This window comes from Poecilia reticulata, linkage group LG4, assembly GCF_000633615.1.
Source record: "Poecilia reticulata strain Guanapo linkage group LG4, Guppy_female_1.0+MT, whole genome shotgun sequence".
NCBI lineage: Eukaryota > Metazoa > Chordata > Actinopteri > Cyprinodontiformes > Poeciliidae > Poecilia > Poecilia reticulata.
The window spans coordinates 25,028,348-25,051,799 of NC_024334.1; the positions used below are offsets into that span (position 1 = coordinate 25,028,348).

The 23,452-nt window shown below is 38.5% G+C and overlaps 1 protein-coding gene across 2 annotated transcripts in view; it reads right to left on the reverse strand.

The window, feature by feature from the left end:
- The window catches only part of atf6 (activating transcription factor 6), a 29,790-nt gene extending 7,208 nt beyond the window's left edge, over positions 1 to 22,582 (reverse strand). The window contains exons 1-14 of one of the 2 annotated variants that reach the window (XM_008407006.2): positions 22,362 to 22,582; positions 20,696 to 20,772; positions 20,427 to 20,502; positions 19,512 to 19,609; positions 18,708 to 18,831; positions 17,436 to 17,645; positions 14,799 to 14,968; positions 7,480 to 7,665; positions 7,302 to 7,393; positions 5,324 to 5,464; positions 4,014 to 4,109; positions 3,818 to 3,920; positions 3,211 to 3,284; positions 2,743 to 2,854 (exon numbers count right to left, since the gene is read on the reverse strand). In XM_008407006.2, the coding sequence (XP_008405228.1) occupies positions 2,743 to 2,854; positions 3,211 to 3,284; positions 3,818 to 3,920; positions 4,014 to 4,109; positions 5,324 to 5,464; positions 7,302 to 7,393; positions 7,480 to 7,665; positions 14,799 to 14,968; positions 17,436 to 17,645; positions 18,708 to 18,831; positions 19,512 to 19,609; positions 20,427 to 20,502; positions 20,696 to 20,772; positions 22,362 to 22,461 (1,659 nt within the window). In that variant the 5' untranslated portion in view covers positions 22,462 to 22,582. The remainder of the gene's footprint in view (positions 1 to 2,742; positions 2,855 to 3,210; positions 3,285 to 3,817; positions 3,921 to 4,013; positions 4,110 to 5,323; positions 5,465 to 7,301; positions 7,394 to 7,479; positions 7,666 to 14,798; positions 14,969 to 17,435; positions 17,646 to 18,707; positions 18,832 to 19,511; positions 19,610 to 20,426; positions 20,503 to 20,695; positions 20,773 to 22,361) is intronic. The other variant, XM_008407007.2, reaches the window with a different exon arrangement.
- Between the last annotated feature and the right edge of the window lie 870 nt (positions 22,583 to 23,452).

Genomic DNA, 23,452 nt, shown 5'->3' on the forward strand with positions numbered 1-23,452 from the left:
GAGAGGAGCTCCTAAAATACCAGCTAATTACGGTGGAACTCATTTAAATTGGTTACGTTCCAAGTTCAAATGTGATTTTTAAAGTCCATGAATTTACAAAAAGGTTGGAGCAGAGCCTTTAACGTTCTGCTTTATTCATTCAAAAATCCATTTGATGTGCGTTTGGAAGAATACTTCATTTTAGGACGCCTGACTGTGTCCAGGTGTTAAGTACCTGATACAGAAATTCAACCTTGTAAAGAAAATTGGTTGGGATATTGAGGAGCAACCCAAAAACCACCATTGTCACTGTGTGCAGAGAAGCAAGTTCAGCATCAGATTGGACAGAGAAATGACTGAAATTCACCCACCTAGACAAGTAATGTGTGTCGAGGAAAAACTAAAAATACTGTACCAACTGTCAAAAGCATGGCAGTGGTGTGATCATGCTGAGGGTTTGTCTTGCACAAAGTGGATGGAAAAACAGAAGCAGAGAACTATCAAGAGAAAGATCCTAAAAACACATCAAAATCTGAGCGAAAAAGCCCAACATTAAACCTCTGTAACAGCTGAAAGCCCTCGGACTAGTCCGCTAAATAAACAAAGCCACAAGCTTGTCAACAGCTTAAAGGAAGCACTGGGTTATTCTGCAACTTGCCGAGAGAGATTAACCAAATACTTCTGGGTGTGTATGTTTATATTTGAGCCTGTGTGTTTTAGGCCTGTACAATGTATCATCACAATATCAATGTGTCCATCTCTGCCATAGCAAAGAACTGCTTGAATAACTTTTCTAGCCACACTTGCACATTTTAGAAACTGAGAAGCAACTGATCTGTCAACAGCTTAAGTTCATCACACACTGCTTATAAAACTTGGTCTTTGGGAAACTTTTTTTTTTTTTTTAAACTGGAGAAGGGAAGAAAATGTGATGACAGATGACTGTCCAGATTTTAGACAATACGGCTTAATCAAAACACAATAATTTGAGCAAAGTCGCTTTTAACATCCATCTTCTCCTGAAGCAAGGATTCAGCGTCTCACATGCATGCAGCAGTGCAAGACAAAGGATGGAGCTTCAGCCAAGACAAGCAGATGAACTCAAAAGTGTGACAGAGCGTCTGAAGCTGGAGGGCGGGGGCAAGCCGGAAAACATCAGTCACATCGCTGCTCCTCATCAGTGCGATGGCGAGACGCCGAACCTGTTCAAATTACGTGCGAGCTGTTGCTCCTAAGACTACAGATGGAGTTTCCTTGAACCTTATTGACACAACACACAATAACAGCCAGCAGTAACTATGATCTCACCCTAGAGCACTTGCATAAAGGCGTCGATGGCAACACAATGCAAAACGTTCTGCGAAGATGGAAAAATGACAGAGCAAGAGTGTCATATTTTCCTTCCTCCTTTTAGTTTTAGTTTCCATTGAATCAGAGATGCAGGTGCTACAACAAACTTGACCAGCACTTGACTATTTGTTTACTCAACGCTGGTACGGCGTGATGAACGGCGGGACCTCAACTGTTGGAGAGGCCCGGAACGAGCGATAATGAGCAACACAATGCTTTCACCTTGAGGAACACATGTCTGCATGGTAGTGGATGGACTAATCTAAACACATTTTAAATTTAATCCAGAGTTTTGGCGGTTCTGTTATAACATCACACAGAGTCCAGAAGAAAACAAGGGCCCACATAGTTATACGGACACACACACACACACACTGGGACCCAGGAAACAAAATACAGACAAATAAACCGAGTAAGAAGAGTTAATGAAACACTTTAAGAAACAAACTCTCACATTTAGGACTGAGCTCTTTCAGTCCGCTGTTTTCAGTGTTTCAGAACACAGTTTTTTATTAACATTTTTTCAATATATATATATATATAATCTTTTTTTTTAAATGTTATCCTTTTTCCAAATTCCACCGTTTATTTCTTAGAATAAAACCCAGGAATTTGTGCTGCACAAGGAAAACCTTCTAGAGATATCGTTCAATATTTCAATGCCCATATCATTGAAATAGAGACACAAACAAATTGACAAAGTAAAGAAACTTAACTTTCATTTGACTTTGGACTGAAAAATGTTGATATGATTATACAGTAATAGCAAATTTTCACTATTTATTAGAATATTGTAGTTTTACATGTTAAATCAAAAACAAAAAAACTTTTAGACTGTTTCATATTAGTAAAAGTCATCATCAACATTGACGAAATCTGATGCAAATTGGTTTTACCAACTTAAAGAGACTGTAGTGGTCCATGGCTGCTTTTCACTCCACTGTCAATCTGCCAAATTAGAGGCCAACTACTACACATATAAAAAAATTTATAAAGTTAAATTTTACACAATAAAAGATGTATTTTCCTCTCAGTTATTTTATTTTATCTTTTTAAAAACATAATCCTGAAATTTGCCCAATTAAGCCAGAATGGAAGCACACACCATCTCGTTTTGCAAAACCTTAATGAACTTTATCTCTTCATAAAAGCACTGTTATTAGAAACTTTGTATTTGTTGGCCGTGCTATCAGAGAGTTCCCATAATAACAAAATGCACATTACAGAACTGATATTGACAAATGATGATGAGGATTAATCTGTGACGGACTGGCGAGAACCCCGCCTCTCGCTCCAATGGCCGCTGGAGATGGGCACCAGTTGAGATAAAAAAAATAATAATAATGTGGATTTAATCCTGCTTGTGAGCCAGGAGTAATTTACTTCCATCTGAATGATGAGGATTTAACTCACCCTCCGAAATGACACCACGTAGAAAGTGTCTGGGCGGCGATTGAGCTCATCAAAGAAGTCGCTGTAGACGTGCTGACGTGCGTAGTAAACCTGCAGCTCACTGCCTGAATTTCTGTTAACAGGTTATAGCGACAACATTAACACCAATAAATGATTCAATAACTAAATAAAAATAGGGTAAATAAACTGATATTTGCTCAGCAGATAAACCATACACCCTACTCCTAAGGGAATGAGCCTGATTGTGACTATTTGCACTGTTAAGAAATTGTCTTATATTTATAAGGTCTGCTTGCCTTAAAACCTCAGTGTCCATTGCAACAAACAGTAAAAGTTGATAACAGATAACTTCTGGGTTGCCTGGATGTAAAATGTCAATCTAACATCTAAAGCTGCATCACAAAAAATAAAAATAAGCCTAAAGCACAACAACAAACATCTCTGAAAAGAAAACAGAAAAAGACTCACTTTTCCTCTGTATTTTCTCCATACGGGACAGTGACAATTTGGACAATTTCGTCTTCCTTTTTATCCGTTTTCTGCTGAGAAAATGAACAGAATTAGCTCCTACATTTATATAAACACATCAAGAAACAGCTCAAAAGAGGAGAAAGAAACTGCAGCAATGCTGTCCACCACATAATCACAGAATATCCTTAAAATAGATAGTTTCAAACTTGGGACAGAATGATGTGCGTCCTTAACACAGCCAATCAACTGCAGTGATCATGTAAGTCTCAGAGTCACTTCATTACTGCCTCTCTCAGGGAAAAATGTTGTAAAAGGGAGCAGGGGGGCTCTAATCCCAAAGCTCCCCTTGAAGTGTTATGTTTACTTTCTCAGGGCTGCCGGATTAAACCCTGGCCGAAAATGAGAGGCGGAAAAAGGGGAAAGATGTGAGTGGAGGTGAAAAGGTGGTGAAAGGGAGGATCTAAACTGCAGAAATACCTAAAACTGCAGATCGCAACCTGGTTTACAAAGGAGGCGCCATTTGCAATACAAATTTAGAACATCTATGCATCAGGTAGCTTTTCTCATAGCAACCAACAAAGTCTGCAATACTGCTGTGGATTACCAGAATGTCTCTGATGGGTTTATGGTTGCTGTTACTCATGCGTCTGGTTTTGGTCTGCTCTACTTCATGGCGGTGGACCCAACCCCTCAATTCATGAGCCAACCTGTCAAGTTAGATCAGTGAGAATTGATTGATTTTGTGACTTTATGAAAAAAAAGAAAAAAAAAAAAGGTCAAAACAATATTTCAGTACTTACTCAATGCACTTGGTCCTGTTGACAGAAGGCTGGCAGGGGGGAGGAGGTCTGAGAAAGTCGGGACTTTTCACGACCATCAGTGCCTTATCCTCCGATCTGCAACAACATCGAAAGAGACGCCATCAGATTAAAAAAATTTAATAAAATGCATGCCAATGAATGGAAATAAAATCACAGACTGGTAGACAGAAGGTTGAAGGAATGACCACCAGAGACAGATAGAAAAAAGCGAGTGCAGCCACCCAACAGGCCGCACCCAGGATGTCGATGACGGATGAAGACGATGGTCCAAGAGACGCGGGGTTTACTGGCGATTAGCAGCGCAGATTTTTACATCATTTTCCATTTTTTATTCTACTCTGGCTTTCATCACAACTGCGATTCCTCTCTGGGACTGAATCATTCAACCGTCTGAATGATTCACACGGTTGAAATGCTGATGGTGACACAGTCAGAAACAGCCTAAATGGAGGGTTAAGGAAAACATGCAACTAACTTAATCTTTCTCCTGGGCTTTCCTAATGTGAGCTAACCGTTCTTTTTTTTTTGCTTCTAAATGCTCTGGAAACAGCTTCACCAGATAATATGTCAGCTCATAAAGACCTTATTACATATATTGTTTTTAATCCAGGGTCTCAAGTAAGCCTCCAGCCACACACACACACACACACATGCACCTTTCAGTTCAGTAGGACCTTAATTAATGTCGCGGCCCCCACCGTGTCATTTGTTGCCCCGCTGCGTTTGGTGCCATCACCCCTTTAGCAAAGGCTAATGTGTTCCTTCCTGCCTGAGCCGGTTAAATGCTGCAGGGAAACCCGATACCACTGGTGAATGGTTTGAGTTAACACGTGACAAGGGAGCTAGCATGCAACGCAGGCTGGTAATGCTGATGACCACCTTGCAAAACACACGCAGGTTCTGGTAGTTTGCCAATAAAGGAATGTTATTTATGCAATTTCCAAAATGTGACGGCTCCGCCTTGAGGTCATTTAAAGTCGAAAGACAAATACATAGACTGCTGTGAAAACAGACCGTTATCAACAATGCAGAGCTAAACGTCAAACACGGCTTGAGTCCACTTTTCCACCTTGTTACTCAAAGTACAAGCACCAGCTGTTTCACCGTGGGTCTGCAGTAAAATAGAAAGGCTGACACAACAAGTTGTTAATCAGTTCCCCGTATGTTTACAGGTGGAAAAAATGAGCTGAACAGGGTGAGGCAGAACCCAAGCACAGGTGCATCCTGGCCTACTAACACACTGGGTGAGCACAAACACACAAGCTATGCTGGTTTAGTTCCATTCCCACCTGTCTGGCGTGTCCGAGGGCGTGCTGGAGAGCTCGGGACCCGCCGCCGCCGCGTCGGATTCGGAGAAATCTAGGAGGTGTCTGCCACTGTGATGCATAGGAGCAATGTCGAGGTTGGAGACGGAGCCTCTCTGAAACAAACTGACCACGACACAGACAGTCAGGAAGATGTGGAAAAACTCGGATAAGTTTTTTAAAATCTTAAACTGCCCCTTGCTTGTCATAGTAAAGGATAAATAAGAATCTTTGATAAAGAGAAGAAAAAATGACACGGTGGTTCATTTTAAAATAAATTATTTTGAAGAGAACTGCAGATATATTTATAAAAAAATCTGTCTGGAAGTACAAGTTAGGGCATACAGTCACACCATTTGAACTTTCTGACACAGAGTGACATTAAAACCATAAACTTCAATGTATTACATTGTGAGCTGATGTCACAAACCAACACAGTTTAAATCATAATTGGAAAAGGATTCAGAAATGTAAAACATTTCATTAAAATAAATGTAAAAATGTGCCGGGCAGTGTATTTCAGCTCCATCAAGTCAACACTTGGCTCGATGGGAATGTGGACAAAGTTAAATTCAGTGCAGTATTAATCGAAAACCTTTGGCAATGATGCTGCCAGCTCTCAGAGTTGTTTTGGTTTGTTCACTGAGATGAGGAGTATTAGTTTTCTCTGCCACAAGCAGCATTTTCTACGCAAGTAAAAAGGGTACAAAGGGGTCACTTTCTTCCACATTTGTTATGTCTTTACGGTTTGGGGAAAACTGCAAATGTGACTTTTTATGGCCTTTAAAAAGAAAAAAAAAAAAGTATTTCTTCTTGGCGCTCTTGTAAAAAAAAGGTACACAAATTAGGTGATTGCTGAAGACAGCCACTAACTCTCAGGTTTAATTGATCAGAATAAAAGAAGTAAATACAAACATCCTCTACACTTCATTTGGGAAGAAAAATTGAAAACCATGTCTCCTCCTTTCATTTTATATGCCCCACTGAGTGTTGGTCTATTGGATAAAATCCAAATAAAATACATATAAAGTATAAAAAGTTCAGCTAAGATGAGAAAAGGCAAACTTATTCATTACTGAGAACTAGAAAACAACCAAAAGAGCATTTTCCCAGCTCAGAAAGTAGGCAGAGCATATCATCTCTCCAAACAAGTCATGCTTACATCTTTGTGGAAAAAGCTATTCCCAAAAGAAAACATTTTTGCAAAATGAAAACAGAATCTGACGTTTTTAGTTGGAGATGGAGCCCGAGAGTTAGTTTGTGGAATTACACAATTTCTCCGTCTGCTGGAAGTAACAAAGCTTTTTTTTTTTTTAATCCCAGTTAGGCTTTTAGTTCAAATCATAATTTGTCAAGTGTAATTACAAACATAAGAAAAATTGCAACATAAGACACGTTTTAGATGTTTGGGATCTGTCTTCTTTTGACTTATGTAATAACAAAGCAGTTTTGAACCGTCATTACCTATTAGATGTGACAAAAGGAATAGGGCACAGGCATGTTACCAATAATTTCCTTCCCAATTATAGCACATGAAACAAAGAATGAGACCGGACTTGCACCTTCAACCGAACTAAACGCCACTCATTACTACAGTGAAGAATTATCGAGATAAAGCCAACGTCAGCGCTGACCTAACAAGTTTATTTTTGACGAAATCCACAAACATTTGGTTTCCTGTGCAGACAAAAAGCAATAAAATACTTCATTGTTTTATACTGCTTTCAGCTGGCTTGTTCTGTTGAACCTCCAACATGAGGAAGAATCTTACAGTGAGTCATGGGGCTTCCCGCTTGGCTTTCTCCGATAATCAAAGATATTTACAGGGTTACAATTAGCGGTGGAATCTGGAGCTGTTCAGCAACAGTATCTGCCATCTTCAGCTCTCCTTTAGTTTCAAACAAAGCTTCGGCCACCAAATCAAATCACCGCAGAGCGCAGATGCCGACAGAGCGACTCTCACCTTGTTGGTCCCACATTTAGCACCAGGAACACCAGAACCGCCATGAGGCACACGGCTCTCCTCTTGGGTGCTGTTGCTTTGAGAACTGAGTTCTGCAAAAAACATTACTTTTATGTTACCATACAAGAGGTTTGTCCCGACTCGCTATCTTTTCAGGTCCATTCGGAATGTTTCTCACCTGACTCAGCAGGCCTTCCAGCTGCTTCTTCAAGTTGCCGTTCTCACTCTTGAGCGCCTCGTTTTCAGACAGCGCCACTTTCAGACGAGCTTCCAGCGAGAGCAGATACTCTTTCTTCTTCTTGCGAGAGAGCGACGCCGACTCCCTGTTCTTTATCATGCGTTGCTGCTTCTGGGACAGTCTGGACTGCAGGGAGAGCGCAACAAAAAAAAAAACAGGAGCACAAGTTTAAAGGGTTGTGTTTATGTTTTTTGCTCATTTTAATCAATCATTAAATGTAATCATTTTTAAGCTAAAAATGTTCATGTTTTTCTAATCTGATCAGAGCATGCTCTTCCACGTCTTCCATGACCTGTGGGCTCAAAGCAAACTTGGCCCTGCACATTCATGCACAATATGTTGTCATTTAGACAACAAAATAATAATCTGTTCATTTTGACATGCCAAAAAACATTATAGTAGTATAAGTACGTCATTTCAGTGTCAGTGTTCATGACCTTTTTCATATCCAATAGGAGCTACAATGTATGCTTGGATACCCTCTCATGAAAAGGGTGGCAAATAAAAGATCAGAAGAAAGAAAGAAAAATAGAACATCACAAAGCACAAGGTAAGAAAAAAAAATTGATTTTTAGTAAAGAAGGTACTGGATGAAAAGCAGATCCAAAAGAGGAAAAGGGGACTCAACAGTGTCACATCTGTTTTCACTTCCATTTATCACAGCGATACAATAATAAACACACAAGTTCAAGATGTGTTTGTGTCGCGGAGCCCTCTAAAACAAACCCCAGTCTTAACGGTCCCAGAGACAGATGTACTATGCACTCGGCTATACTTTGGCATGAATATATTCATAACAGAATCTCAGAGGTCAAGAGGTCATTTGCGATGACTGTTTCAAATGTGAGGAAGGATGTGTTTATGGAGTGTGTGACTCTGTAAGGACTGGGTTTACATCCAAGACACATAAACACTGGGGGCTCTAGGCATCCTAGATGTCTGGATGGAGTAGAGAGACGGCCGGGCTCAACTTCTGCATTTAGACCGAGTTTGTCGGCACAAACGTAAAATACGTAACGCACAAAAACGAATGAATGAATAATTCAGCCGTAAACCATACCTCGCAAATCTTTCGCCTTCACCGCAATGAGAAGAGAAGTGAAATCTAGTCGCTGCATCCAAACCTAAATAGTGCATAAATTACCATGAACTCATGGGGAATGGAGTACCTGTCCATGCAGACCCCTGCCACCTATGTGCAGCAGTTTTTATTTTTCCAAAAGCAATCATTTTCCTCGGGGTCAGCCTCTACGAACACCGGCCTTACAGCTCCGATGGTGATTAAGTTATTTGGATTGCTGTATTTGTGTTCTGTCTCCTGAGAAACCCCTCTGTCTCTTAGCCCAGAACTGGGAGCCGTGCCACCAGCCCCAGCCTGGGAACACTACAAGTGGCGGTTACCAGGGCAACCGTGGAGCAGGGTGGTGGGTGTGGGGGAGCTTTATATTGACTCGACAATGAGAACAAGGTGGAGAATTTGGGACAGAACGAGGCATGTTTCAATAAGGCGCCTTAGAATCGTGAAGAGGTCAACAACAACGCGAGTTCAAGTTTGGTTTCTGTGACGGCGAGAAAGGTCAACAAGAATAGGAATATGCTTGGAAACGTGGTAACATACAGTCGCCAACTTTAGAGAGTGTACTGAGGAGGTCTGTGTGTGTGTGTGTTTATGTGAGCAATGCCAGAAGCCGTTTTCCTCTCTGAGGGCTGATGTCCATTCAACTTCTCAACAGATGAATGCAGGTGAAGACAGAAAAGGAAGAGTTGTCGAGGGTAAAACAACAGTTCCCAGCATGCCTGACTCCTATTGAGTTTTTAGGAGCTTCCTTTTCTCAAGATTTCAAGGGTCACTGAGGAGGGAAATGAGCTGCACCAAGATTGGTCATTCTGCTTGTGACCAGAATCATGATTTTACACTTGACAGGCAATGACGGGTGCCTTGTTGGAAACTGGAAATTATTGTTTTTAATTAATTTTTTTTTTTTTACCCAGTGCCAATAGATCCCACAAATAGCCGTTGTCAATGCAGGAAAGAGATTCAGGGTTGGCCATCTTGAAGTTCTTTTTATTAAAAAAGAAAAAGAAAAAAGATTAAAGCTTTCAGCAGCTTTCAGTAGACTGCTTCAACTAGCTGAGCATTTTACAGGAAAGTTGCTGAGTTTTAACCTTTAGTGTACACAACAATGCAAACTGTGCTATGTGCTTTTACCATGCTCATCACTAATACAGGAAAGGAAAGACAAAAATACATTATTAAGTTCATCACAAGCTGAATGTTTTCACAGAGTAGGAAAAGTCATTTTGCTTTAAATTAAAGTGAAGACACAATTGCCTAAAATCAATTCTAAGCAGGTCATGGCTTCCAACGAAAAACTAAACAAAAACTCAGGGATCTGGAATCAGCAACAGAATCTCTGCTTGGTGCCTTTCCAGTTTTAAACCCTATAACCAAATCAAAAGAACTTTCAATTCATAAAACAAGTGACAAAGTTTGAAGATTTTTCTGTTAATGTGCATTTCTCGCCATTTGTTTTCCATCGAATACTTTACTTTAATAATTACTTTAATTTAGCGTTTACTATGTTTCTACTTTCACTTAATCCTTAATCACAATCATATGATTGTTTTGAACCTACTTTGTTATAATTTAAATAATGTGAGCAACTTGATATGTTTTCATATCATTTTTATATCATTATATCCTGTTTTCTTATTATGTGGACGTTATATGTACTACAAATCTGTTTTTAAACATATAGCTGATAAAAAGTGAAAAAAATATCAACAAAGTTTAAACTATGGAGCTGGATATAAAGAATAAACTTCCTTATAGGGGCAGTATTATGGAAATATATATATTTTTTTACCTTTACACCTTGCTATAATGTTATTCCCTCATCTAAATCCTACCTGGAATGTTGCTTTAATTCTTTTATGCATGAGAAATCCTCTAATCTGCCATAACAACCATTCAGCTGTGCACAAAGCCTGGGTGGACCCACTTCCTCCTCAGAGCTGCAGTTTCCAAGTTTCAGACTCAGAGCATTTCTCCCCTGCAACGCACCTACTCAGCTCCTTCAGACTAGCCAGAAGAAATTAGCAAACACCTGATGGAACTACGCATTTGACGAGCTCATTATAACAAGCTGCTTCTTGGGGCAAGGTAAAAACGCTGCTAAAGCGTTAGTAGAGGAGCGCTGTTGTGATGACTTCCTGAAGGCAGAGTTTCAGAGAGAGCAGGAGTTTTTAAAGAGACGAAGGTACAATTTTAAGCCGTTAAATTACAAAGTAAAACTTATTTTAAGTCATATTTGATATATATCATTTTTATAACAACTGAAGTTAACATAGTTACTTGACTGTTTTAGTAGACCCCGATTGTTCAACATGATCTCAGGTCATCTTCATTTTCCAAATGATGGGAGGATTTCTTGTATCCACGAGTTTCAACCTGGACTTGTCTCCGTTGGTGTAGAACACCCACATGGGTCAAGCCCACACATTATAATCCTTGGTTGTATAGCAGCCTATTACATTACACTGACCCAATCCCCTGATGGCTGTTTACAGCTGTCGCAAAGGGCTCCGTCCTGCATAACACCTGCCTGAAGCGTGTAATCATTAGCAGCCGTTTGCACACCCAGGCCAAAATACAGTAATGGGAACAAAAAAAAAAAAAAAAAACTAAACAGGAGCAGTGACATCCATGGACTGGCTGAAGACATAACTTGCAGCAGCACCTGGCTCACGCATGTCATCTTTAGGAGTTATTTTACAATCTCAACAGCCAGCCAAGCGTGTGAGCACAGCTGCTGAGGACGCAAAAGCAGCGCATACACTCTCACACAGCGTGAATCGCCTCCTCGGGCTCTCCGACTCTCACATCCATTGACATCACTGCATTTGCTTAAATTGCCACCAGCTGAAATCTTTTGACAGATTTTTGTAAGACTTGGTTTGTTTTGTTAAACATTAAACAAACCTTTTAAATCTAACATCTTGTTTTATGAACTTCCACGACTTTCCCTTGGGAATTAACAAATGTACCCAGCATTCCTCCCTCCCTCACATTTAAGGAATTAAGGAACTGGGACCCTCCCTTTGAAACCCCCTACTGCAAATGTTATTGACCCGACCATCACAATTTGGTATTTGCTTTGGCCACTAGAGTCTGAAATTCCTTCACATCATCCTCTAGATTTGGCAGGAAAAGTGTGTCTCCACAGTTAATTATACCCACAATAACCGGACAAGTTCCAGCATTGTTAGGCTCAAGACGAATTGCCCAGACTAATAAAACAAAAATACTGAAGCCTTAGGTCATAACTGAAGGTATTCCCTTCCACACGCATCAGGCCCACAAGTCAGCTTTAGACAATGATAATAAAGAGAAATCTGGATACATATTTTTGCTTTTTTTTGGGTTTCCATCGATAAAGTGAAAGACTGTATGTATTAATAGGTCTTATTTAAATTACAGCTTTTCTTCCTGTTTTGTTAATTCCATGCTATAAACAAAACAGACCAAAGGATAATAATTTAAAAAAAACAACCCACAATGCTGTGGGTAAAAAAAAAAAGAAGAAAAAAAACCAAAAGCTCTAAGAACACAATAAAAGTGACTTTTATCATTGAACTTCAGATTTGCACAACAGAAAGAAATAACCAGACCAACAAGTCTGTAGGAAGAATCTGAAAGGTTCACAAAAATGTGAAATAAACAACCGCAAAAACGCATCACAAACTGAACACCACCAACATTTTTTTCACATGTTGATTATCTGCAAAAGTCCCTGCTACTGAAACGTAGCATCGTGAAATCCCTAAAAATCCCAGCTGAGTGGAGTTAAGTGAATCTGTGTGGGAGACATATTGTCTGAATCGTTCACTCCACTTCAGCTACACTTATTGGCAACTTCATAAACAAAGCAGAAAAAATAAATAAATAAATATCATCCGTGGAATATTATTGTTCCAAAAAAAGGCTAATAACCATGTCATTTTATCCATAAATGATATACAGCACTCTCCACATTTATTAACATCCCTGGTAAAAAAATATGTAAAGACCCATAAAATAAATAAATATTTTATTGCAGTAGCAATAGTTCTCTGGAGAACTTTAGAAATAGTTTTTTTGCTTTTGTTTTACTTCTCTTAGCAACCTCCTCACTGTGCGTGATGGCAAAATGGACGTAGCTCTGCATCCAGCATTGTCTGTCACGGCTCTTGTAGTTTTAAATAAGGAATGCACCGATCAGGCTTTTCCTGACCAGTACAGATTTTGTGCTTTCTCTGAGATCTGACCTGCCAGTTTGGATATTAACAGAATGTGTTTTTTTTTTTTTTTTTCTAAGGAATACAACACAAAACAATAAATGTACTCCATGTTCCAGGAATTTTTATTTTTTTTTTATGTACAAATTAAATCTCTTTCAATGCAGTCCTATTCAGTAACAGCAGCTTGTTGTTACACCAAGCTAATTTGTAAAATGTTTATCAAAATATCCATCAAATTGATTACATATTTCAGAGTTTCCCCCAGAAAACCTGCTGAGCCCGATGATAGGGGCACAGTCATCCAGCAGCCTGCCGCATTTTTCAGTAAAGACATGTTTAAAGTTCACAGGAAATTTGAAAATATCACTGGGAAATTATGTGTTTCTGCAAGACATTAACAATACCAAAACAACAACTATAAAGTCTTAAAAAAGGCAAATATAAAAAAAAATTAATAATAATAATAATGGTCTCTGGTACAAACTGGTGCAAAGAAAAGTTTTTTCTCTGTTTTACAATCACAAATCAGTTGGCAAACAAAATAAATTTGCAGGTTTACATTCCCTATTTTCAACATTAGTTTTGGTGCTTCATTTTTTTTTCTTTTTTAAATATATATTAGGGTCTCAAAATAATAAACCAGTCCTGGTCTGAAGTCATTAGTGTCTACTTTGACAGCCGTGGTCCATGAAATGTAATAAATTTTGTACAGCCATGTGGAAAAACACAATCACTAACATTAAAACATATATAAGTGCCTTTCCATCAGCGCTTTATTTTCACATTTTAAACACAACTTAAAAGTTAATGATTTGTGAAATTAAAGCAAATACAGAAAAAAGGGTCCCAAAGACTGAGTTTGGATTGGACTCGATCCATCCAGTCAGAGTGTGAGCTTGACAATCAAAATGTCAAACATTACATAGTAACTGAGCATTTTCGTGTGCGCTATAATTCTGTGCAGCTGCAGGAAAGTGCATATGAACATGCCTTTGCATGCCCACACATAAACAGCAGCTGAAGGCATTATATATTCAATGAAATAACTGACTGGCAGACTAATGGTAAGGAAGTGGCTTTAAAAAAAAACCTTTACACTCGCTTGCATAGCTGCTGTCTGACAGAGGGAGAAAACGAGAGACGGAGACGCACCGATCCACAAAAACAGATTTAAAATGGAGTCATGTGTAAATACACAAACTAAGACGTAATGTCTTACTGTTTTTGTTTAGCCAATAACATCTCTGTTGAGCAGTAGGACTCTACAGGCATCTGATGTTTCTAAATGCTCTTTTTTTTTTTAGCAGCATCTGTAAGTATTTTCTGAAGTTTGACAGCACCAAAAGATATTAACTCAACAAAATATAAATGAGCTAATAAATATCTACCTATATTTGAGTTATTTACAACGATATAAAGAATAGAACTATTACAGGGCTGTCCACCAGCGGCCCACTGTGGTTTTATGTTATAAAGTGATGGAAGCTTAAAAATATAATGAAGTAAATATGTGTTTTGAAAGGCATTTTTCTATGTTTACTCAACAGTCAGAATGCCTGATTTGATACCATGCTTATTGCACTAAATCTACCATGTTTTTCATTTTGTTTGTAAAAGACAATATATATATATATATATATTTACAAGAAAGACAAACAAATATTTTGCCTTCTTATATATTTATATTTTAAATGTCTATAACGAGAGTCCATAATGTTTGCGTGCACAACATTCTCAAATAAAGTTGATTTTATTATCACTGTTTTTTTCCCAATGTTCGAATGATGCTTGTTAAGCTGGAGCAGCACTAATTTTGTTGACTTCCACAAAACAGTTCAGGATTGTGACTGTTTTTGTCAATGAAAACCACGACAGTGACAGCAAAAGTGTCAATTATTAGTCTCCGAAAGAAATATATACAGGAGTACATGTTCCGTTTCGCTCTCCGTGTGCTGATGTCTCAACGTTAATTGACTTACGTCGTCATCTGAGGAAGGGGTTCGAAGCGTGACAGAAACCAGCGGGGGCGCAGCTACCGGAACATGCTTGTCCTGGTTGAGTGTTGGCACAGCAACCACATTAGCAGGGACGGCCTGTGGTGTCTGGATGTGGAGAAGCTGGCTCGCCTGGGACAGCACTATGGGATGGCCTGAATGAAAGACACAGCGCATGCACGGTTTTTTTTTTAATTACAAGCTTTACCGTAATCATATGTTTACAGTACAACCAACACACTGTGATTACATGAACAGTATGACCTCGAGTTTCACGAACAGTAATTAGATCGCAGTTAAACAAACTGCATAACTAAGCAGAGGAGGGTGCTTTGTCTTCACGTATCCAAGCTTCGCTTTGGATATCTTTAATAATAAGTAGTCTATCTTTAACATTGTTGTTAGGATTAAAAGTATGCCACGAACTTCAGTCAGCGCTTGTAAACACTGAGGCTTTGCTCTGTCATTGTCGTACAGCATCGTCAGGAACAGATTACACAGCGTGAACTTTGTGAGTAGGGTTACGCTTAAAGCAGCAAGTAAGCAGAACAAGACATCATCTTTACATTGCCTTTATCCTGTCTATTGGACATTTTTCAAATAAGTGATGTAGCACTGGTGGTTCAAGACCAATTTTAGGCAAAGTAACTACGGGGCGTATACTATTGTGATCTGTTATTAAAACGACCTTTTCAAAGAAAGAAATATAACTGCTGTTTTACTTTCTCTTGATTAGACTGTAGTAATATATTACACTACAGGCAGCCGGGTATTTTTTGTTGTTGTTGTTATTTTTGAGAAATTCAAGTCATTTAATATTCAGTATTTGCAGATAGCAAGTCCAAGCCCAGCATTTCATTAAAGTTAGCGCACACTCAAAAGCTAAACGCAAAATAAATAAAGACACCCTGATGTATTCTTCTATTAACATGACTGATAATAGGCAGTCGTATTACTGGTGTATTCCATTTTGGTGTATTTTAAATATGTCTAGCTGTCCAACACTTTGGGTTTTTGACATAAAAGAACCAGATAATCTGATGTCAACAGTTTAGAAACTGAGGCTCCAATTTGTTTTTGTTTTTATTTTGTTTGTTTTTTTTAATACTTGGTTGAGAGTTTGAGCAAGGAGAAAACAAGAAAGCGTGATGTAGTTAAACAGATTCAGGGCCAAAAACACTATAAGGGAATATACACTAATAGTTTTTGTTTTGTTATCGCAGCTGTGAAACTTTTATTGTATAATTTAGAAATTCAAACAATCGAAAAAAGTTCAAACTTTCAATCGTCCTTTTTTTTCTTTTTTCTTTTTAATGAGAAGTTGAATCAAGTTGCTGCTTTAAGAGCCTTAACCTACATCTGATACAGACCAAGTCTCTCAAAATCCCATCATCCTCTGGTGTCCTACCCCTCTGCCTTCAACTGGGCTCTGTGTGTTTAAAGTACAGGTGGTGAAGATGTTTGGCACACTGACCCGCGCCTTTAAACGTCCACATTCCAAACTGAGAGGCTCGTGAGTTACGCATTTGAACTCACACAAACACGGGCCCAAAAAGGGAAAAAAAAAAGAACCAAAAACACAATAATATCTGGTGCCCACTAATGTTCTGTTACTCAGTGAGCCCTACACTTATGAGTACGAGGTTATGAAAGCAACTCTTACCCAAACAGACCCAGCAATCTTAATGTTGAATTATGTCAGTGTTAATCAGGTGAAAGCACTTACTAGATTTGTAAACAAATCTGTAATTTGCCAGCAGAACTAAAGTTCACCATCTGTGAGAAGAATTTACAAGGCTGGAATAAAAAGAAAGCAATGAGTACAGATGTTTGCGCAGGAATAAACAAACACTCTGTGGATCAGACTCAAAAGAGTTCATTACTTTTTTAGAGAATGGCACTGCCCAGGTAAAAAAACAAAAAAAAAAAAACACACAAACCAGATTTTCAAACAAACAACCTGGATTCCCATCTTGTGACTCGATCTAGGTCAGGATGTCTCGTCCCTAAGCTCTTCACCGTACTGGTCAACACCAGGCAAACACGTCAGAAGTTCAAATGCATTTTAGGAAAGGTCAGCCACCCCACCCACTTGGGCTTCGTGCGGTGAGATAAGTATTTATTCTGGCTTTCATGGTGCTGATGTAAGACCCCAAATCAAGGCCAGCAAAAGACATAAAAAAAGAAAACCCTTGATGACTTTAATGAAAACCACAAACATCAGCGGATATTTAGGACATCGCTCAACATGTTGGTATGTTTATGATTTTTACTTCCATGTTCATGTTGCCCGAGTATCCCAATAAAATGTAGGTCAGACTTAAACATTTTTGGCGTTTGAGACCTACAAATCATATTTATTCACTGTTTTCAAATGAAGTGGGTAAGGTTCACTGATGAGGGAAAAAAACTGAGATCACAGTGCCATCTGCTGGCTCCATCAAAAACAGCATTTTTATGTATTCATTTTTTTCATCTGAGCAAAATTAATTGGCAAAGGCGAACAACAAATATATTAATATCCCTAAAATACAACATAATACGAGACCTGACCTTTTGGTAAGGTGTCCTATATCAATGCAGAGCACAACAAAATAATATTTATGCAGTGTGAGAACTGACCTGGAGGGGGTGCTGGTTGGATGCTGATCGGAGACGGCTTGACAACAGGCAGTACGGTGGTCTGCAGGGGCTGGATGATTATCGTCTTGGGCTGCAGTGGAGCTGCTGTTGCTGCCGGAGCCAAGGGCATGGCTGCAATCAGCGGTCTGGGCTGGATGGAGATCTGTGAGCCCATCTGAATTGGCCTCTTTGCAGGCTGAGCAGGTTTAGCTGTGGCATTGGTATATTTGAATTGCAAGGGTTGGGAGGGACAAGATATGGGGGGTAAGAAAAAAAAAACTGGATTTAGCCCAGGCCAGGAAATTTGCATTTACAGTTGAAATATCTGGAGGGGTTTTAACTGTCAAAATGCTTCCATGATTTTGTAATGACAATAACAAACAACCCTAGATGATGGTGGAATAACTGCTAAATGAAAAATGTTAGCACTAGAAGCTGCCTTACATGTTAAAACCTTTTGTTTTGGTATTACTGGAGCTCCCTGCTGCTTAGCTGGTTTGGTCTTGTACTAAATTTATTATTAAGTGTTCTTTGTACCACCTGATAATTATAAATCTTAGTAAACATCACTTGTGGAGTTGCTTGAGGTGGCACTTTTGTTCCATATCCATATAGCTCACATTGTTTTGATTATGTACAATTACATCTCTTAAATTATTCTAACAAAACAGCTTGATATTTCTGGCGGTCAGAGTTTTGTCCGGCATAAGGTAGAAAAGGCAAGTGATAGTTTGTTGGTTTAAAACCCCTTAAGCGTCATGAGGATACCGCTTTCCTCATAGACCCATTGGCTTGCATGTAAGTGTTTTTAGGGTAACAGTTAAGGGGTTAAGAATTGATGACATTTTTTTTTTTTAATCTAGTTTTTGGCCTTTAAGGTAATGAATGGTCATTTCATATATCATCCATTCAGACTACACAGGTCATCAGACACCCGTTTATGCAAACTGTCTTGGACCAGATCTAAACAAAGACCACATTTACTTTCTATGATCTTAAATTCTGGAACAAAATCCCAACAACCAGAGATCTGCAGAAACTATTGGCACCTTTAAATCAGGGCTTAAAACTACAACAGTTTACAGTTAAAAATAAAACTGTTTATGTCATTATGTCTTGGATATTTTTTGTTTTGATGTAGTAGTTTATGTGTTGCTCAATTTTCTCTATTATTCTTTTAGTGTATTTATTGCTTTAATTTAGTCTGCTATACCGTTCTCCTGTTAAGCCCTTGGAATGACCTTGTTCATGCAAGCCTTAAACAATCGCTACCTCTTGTCCATAGCGTGCTCCTCATTGCAGCCTTCTTGGGTGGCGGAGAGACTTCAGAAAAGCCACTGGACTCGGACGAAACTGAAACTGGGGAAAGCTGTGACTGAGGGGACAGTGCCTCATCCTGCATGGAGAAATAGATACGATCTAAGATCTCTGCCACATTTTGTCAACAATTATTTTTAAGTGCAAGCCCTGAACGGGACGTCTTTGAATAAACTGAGCGCAGCACCGAGAACAGTAATTTTCTTCTACTGCTAAACATGCTCGACTCTTTGGATGTGACACAAGGCATAAAGTCAGTTCTAACTAATGCATCTCAAACTGGCGCATTAATAAAATATGAGTGGCTTTTCAAATTCTCCCAGCTGACATGTGCGTCCTTGAATTGTCAGGATAATTAGCAGACAAGTGTGTGCCGACTGTTGGGCGAAAAAAAAAAAAAAAAAAAAAAAAACTGTAACCCTTGCCCTTGTTTTGACACACTGTGATAACATCTGCCCGCTAAATTATGCTAATGCGTCTGAAGTTGTCGGCACCTTTTTTTTAATGAGTGGTTGGCCCACAGCTCATACAGACAGTTCGTTATTAATCTGACGAGGTGTTTACAGATTTTATTAATAAGTTTCTGAACTATTATTCTACCCACCAATATTCAATCCACATCTGGAGGAAAACAAAATTATTCTCTCTTAGGTATGGAAATGCTCGCAACCGAAACAATTGTAAAACAATTTGCATTGGAAATCCAAATTCAAATGCAGAAAACTGGGGAAGGGCGAAGCTTTGAGGACAGATTCTTACATGTAAGGACGACGGAGACAAAGCTTCCACCGAAGCAGGAGAGGGGACGGAGCTCAGCGTGTGGGAAGGAGACAGAGAGTCCACACTCACCTCACCATCTGGATGCACAAAGACACGGAACACAAACAATCAAGTCATTAACATGGAAAATCATGCAGCACAGTCCCAAAAACTTACCTCAAACTGTAACGTCTCTCACAGCTGCACACAAATATGATAACATGTAAATTCACTATTATATTATCAAAACACACTGCAATGACGGCCCTCATTTTCTCTTTAAATGTTGCTTAGTTAACAGAGTTCCCTTCATTTTTTGCAATCTTTGGCATCCTCGCCCCTAAAATCTACAGAATCAAAGTCGTCACCGAAACGGTCAGTCGTTGGAAACTCATAAATTGGATCTTTGTTGAAAACTTACTGCACAATACCATCAAAAAAGTTGTAAATATAAATAATAACCAAAGACTGCAAAAACACTGGAAAAATAGTTTTAATGTTGTTGCTATATCTGCTTATATTAAAGGCCTCAAAGAAAAGTTGAGATCAAAATTAAAATGGCAAAGAACAGAAATAGAAGAATGGCCAAAATACTCTGATCTGGGCAACCATGGACATATTGAAACATACCAATTGTTTCCTATTTTCACATTGCATGCCATGCTATGCAATTTTATTGTTCTCATTGCCATGAGAACAATAAAATCAAAACAAAGCATCCTAAACAGAGTTAAACACCAAACCAAATAATGTGGAATTCAATATATTGTTAACAAATACCCCTAAATATTTCTTTTTCCATCATAAAAAAAATTCACAAATATGATTTCTAAATACATATTTCTGATAATAAATGTTGCATTAAAATGGAAGCTAAAGACAAACAAAAAATAATTATCACTTCCGTCGCTGTACCTGTGCAGGTGCTGCTCGTGTCCACTTCATTCCAAAGAGGAATGTCGATATCAAAATCCAGATGACCTTCATTTGCCTGAGAACCCAAAACAGCATTTTTTATTTATTTTTTTTACAAAAAAAATAACTTCACGGAGAAATATCTTTCAATCAATTTTAAATTGCAAACATTTCTAAATCCAAACTGTTGCTCCCATCTCATAAATCCTGCGCTTACTTGACTGAAAGTGATGCACCGTCATCACCAGATCAACTCTGAAGATACTCACGTAGGCACCGCATTCGAGGGCCTCGAGCAGCTCATCTGCATCCCCCAGGTCATCCAGTCCGTTGAACAGGCTAAGGTCTATGTAACGATGAGGACACAGGCATATGGGCCAGATCAGTTCACTAATAACAGTAATACGATCTACTGATGTTGGTAGTAAGAGTGATGATTTTGACATCCATGAGCAGATTACTAGCTTTCACAATAACACAACTTTTACACAATGTCGAATCAAGCTGGAAAATAGGACAGAAATTGCACTGAAAGAAATATGGTGATGTTTTAATATGACTAGATCAGCGCAAATGTTACGACATGCACCACAGGTTCTTTGAAGGCCATCATGTCTTTGACCACAGCATTGTGTAGAAGATTAATATATTCTTATACTGCTAAGTTCTCTTAAAGAGCACCGGCCTTCTCTCTTATCTATATGTTCATGTTTATGATCCAGAGATGCTGATAAAACAACGTAATAGAGACGGAATTGTCCTTAGTTTGACAATTCAAAGATTAACACAGGATCTGCCTGACAGGACACAATCAGAACAGCAGCAAGCTTCATAGACAAAAAGTTAAAGAGATAGTCAACACGTAAAAGGCACCATGTTAACTGCACCACTTGACGCAATTTCACAAATAAACAATAGTAGCTTATACCATCACATTCTAATAACGTTGTTGCATAATGTATTTGCATATTATGAAACAATGTTTTGCTACTAGATCCAAACAGTTCTCACTTTTCACAGCTCTCAGGGCCTAACGATAATCTGTCACACGAATGTGTCTTCTTCAAGTCTGGTACCATAGTTAAAGTATATCTCTATAAAGATTCATTTGTCCTTGTGATTAAACTCTGATTCAGTTTCTACAACCTGCACAAGTAGCATACTGTGTGCATAAGCAGCTCGTGAAAGTGGGAAATACAGTACGAAAATAAACACTTTTAATTTACAAAAGTTAGGAAATATCTCAGCAGTGCCTCACAAGATTTACATAAGCACCTGACAGGTCTGCGTGATAAATCTAAAGCTGCATCTTACCTGGATGTCAAACATATTAAAGTAATATATTTATCTTTTAAACTACACATGAATCTTGACTTGGCGTCCCTCTCCTGATGACTTCATGTATCAATCTACGCATTTATTTACTATCAAATGTCAAAACTCATGATCTGGACCTAAAATAAGCCTTGAATACTTAAAGTTTGAATAACTTGTTTAATTTTAGTGGCTATTTGTAACCATTGTTGTATGATGCATGTAAATGTTTACGTATGTTTCATGAAAACAGATATAAACATTTGCAGAAAAACTTGAAAATCACAGTAGCTAAGCTGATTTAGGGGTGTTTGTAACAGTCAGTCGGTTTATTTCACTTTAAAAACTGTTTTATTTCGTGTCTTCTCCATTATTTACATAAAAACCGATAATGTTACGTCATCTCAGCATCCATAGCACGCTAATGCTAACTGGCTAGCCGAAAGTTGAAAACCACACCAACAAACGTCATAACATCAACCTCAAACTTACGTAGAGGTCATTCTAATACAACAAATCGCCATAGAAGTTATTTACATGTTTTATTGAAATAAATCGCTAAACAGTGTCTACGAACAGCTTCCTTGTGTGGGTGTTTCTAGAAAGAATCAGATGTCTTACCCCACTCTCCTCCCTGATCGATAGGGAACATGCCCGTTTCGCTATCCATCACTGGGTTTTGTTGACAATTTCCGAAGTTTAACTTTAAGTCGGATGACATCTCCCTTTGAATTCATTAGTGACTTATCGCTCAAACGGAAACCAACTGAGATCAAGCGCAGACTCACATCACTGTCAAGTTAAATACACGTCTGTCTTTACCGTAAGTTCTACGGATGCCGTTGAGGGACCAGTGCGTTGCATACGACTCCGTTGTGCGGGTCTGCGCTGCCTATATTAGCCACCAGGATGCGCTATAGTATTAGTAAAGAGGAATTGCGCGTTCCCCCCCCCAGGTGTCTCTGAATACATGACCTTCGTGTGCGAAAAGTCTACAAAGTCATTTACAGCTTAAAAATGAAATTCTGAGTAATTTAAAGAATGTAAAAAAAAAATTAATCAGGGATAGTAGTATTTAGAAGGTTCAAAATGGCTATTATCCCACAAATAAATTAATCATTCCATATTATTTGCATGTATAAATTCAATTAATATTAAATTACACATGCAAGGTCATTTAAATGCCTGTAATGTGTTATTTAATTTTGTGTGGTGAGTCCGAACATTAGCCCCTAGTAAATAATTTATAATCAATTAAGTGAAATTAAATCCACCCTGTTAGCTGAACGTATAACCACATATCCAGGTTCTAGTGCACATGTAGTCATGTACTTAATTAACAGCTCCTGGCATACCAGAAACATAAAAAAGAGCCAGTAAAAGAACAAGCTTTTTGACATTTGGCTAGTTTTTGAGGAGCTCAATATACATTCTCAACTCAATCCACAAATGCATTTTCCTTACAAATGTGGCACTATTTAAGGGGAAAACAATCAGGCTTTCCAACCGCAAATTTTCTGCCAAGAGGGCTCTTACAACAAAGACCAACACCAACCCCAATAGCTTAATTATGGTGATCTCTGAATTCAAAACAATATGCAACTCTTCATGAAGACTGTTTTTTGTTGTTTTTTTTTACTGCAGTTTGTTTTGATGTGATTTTAGATAGCACAACCAGTAGCATAAACATATTGACCCAGCTCATTTTAGTA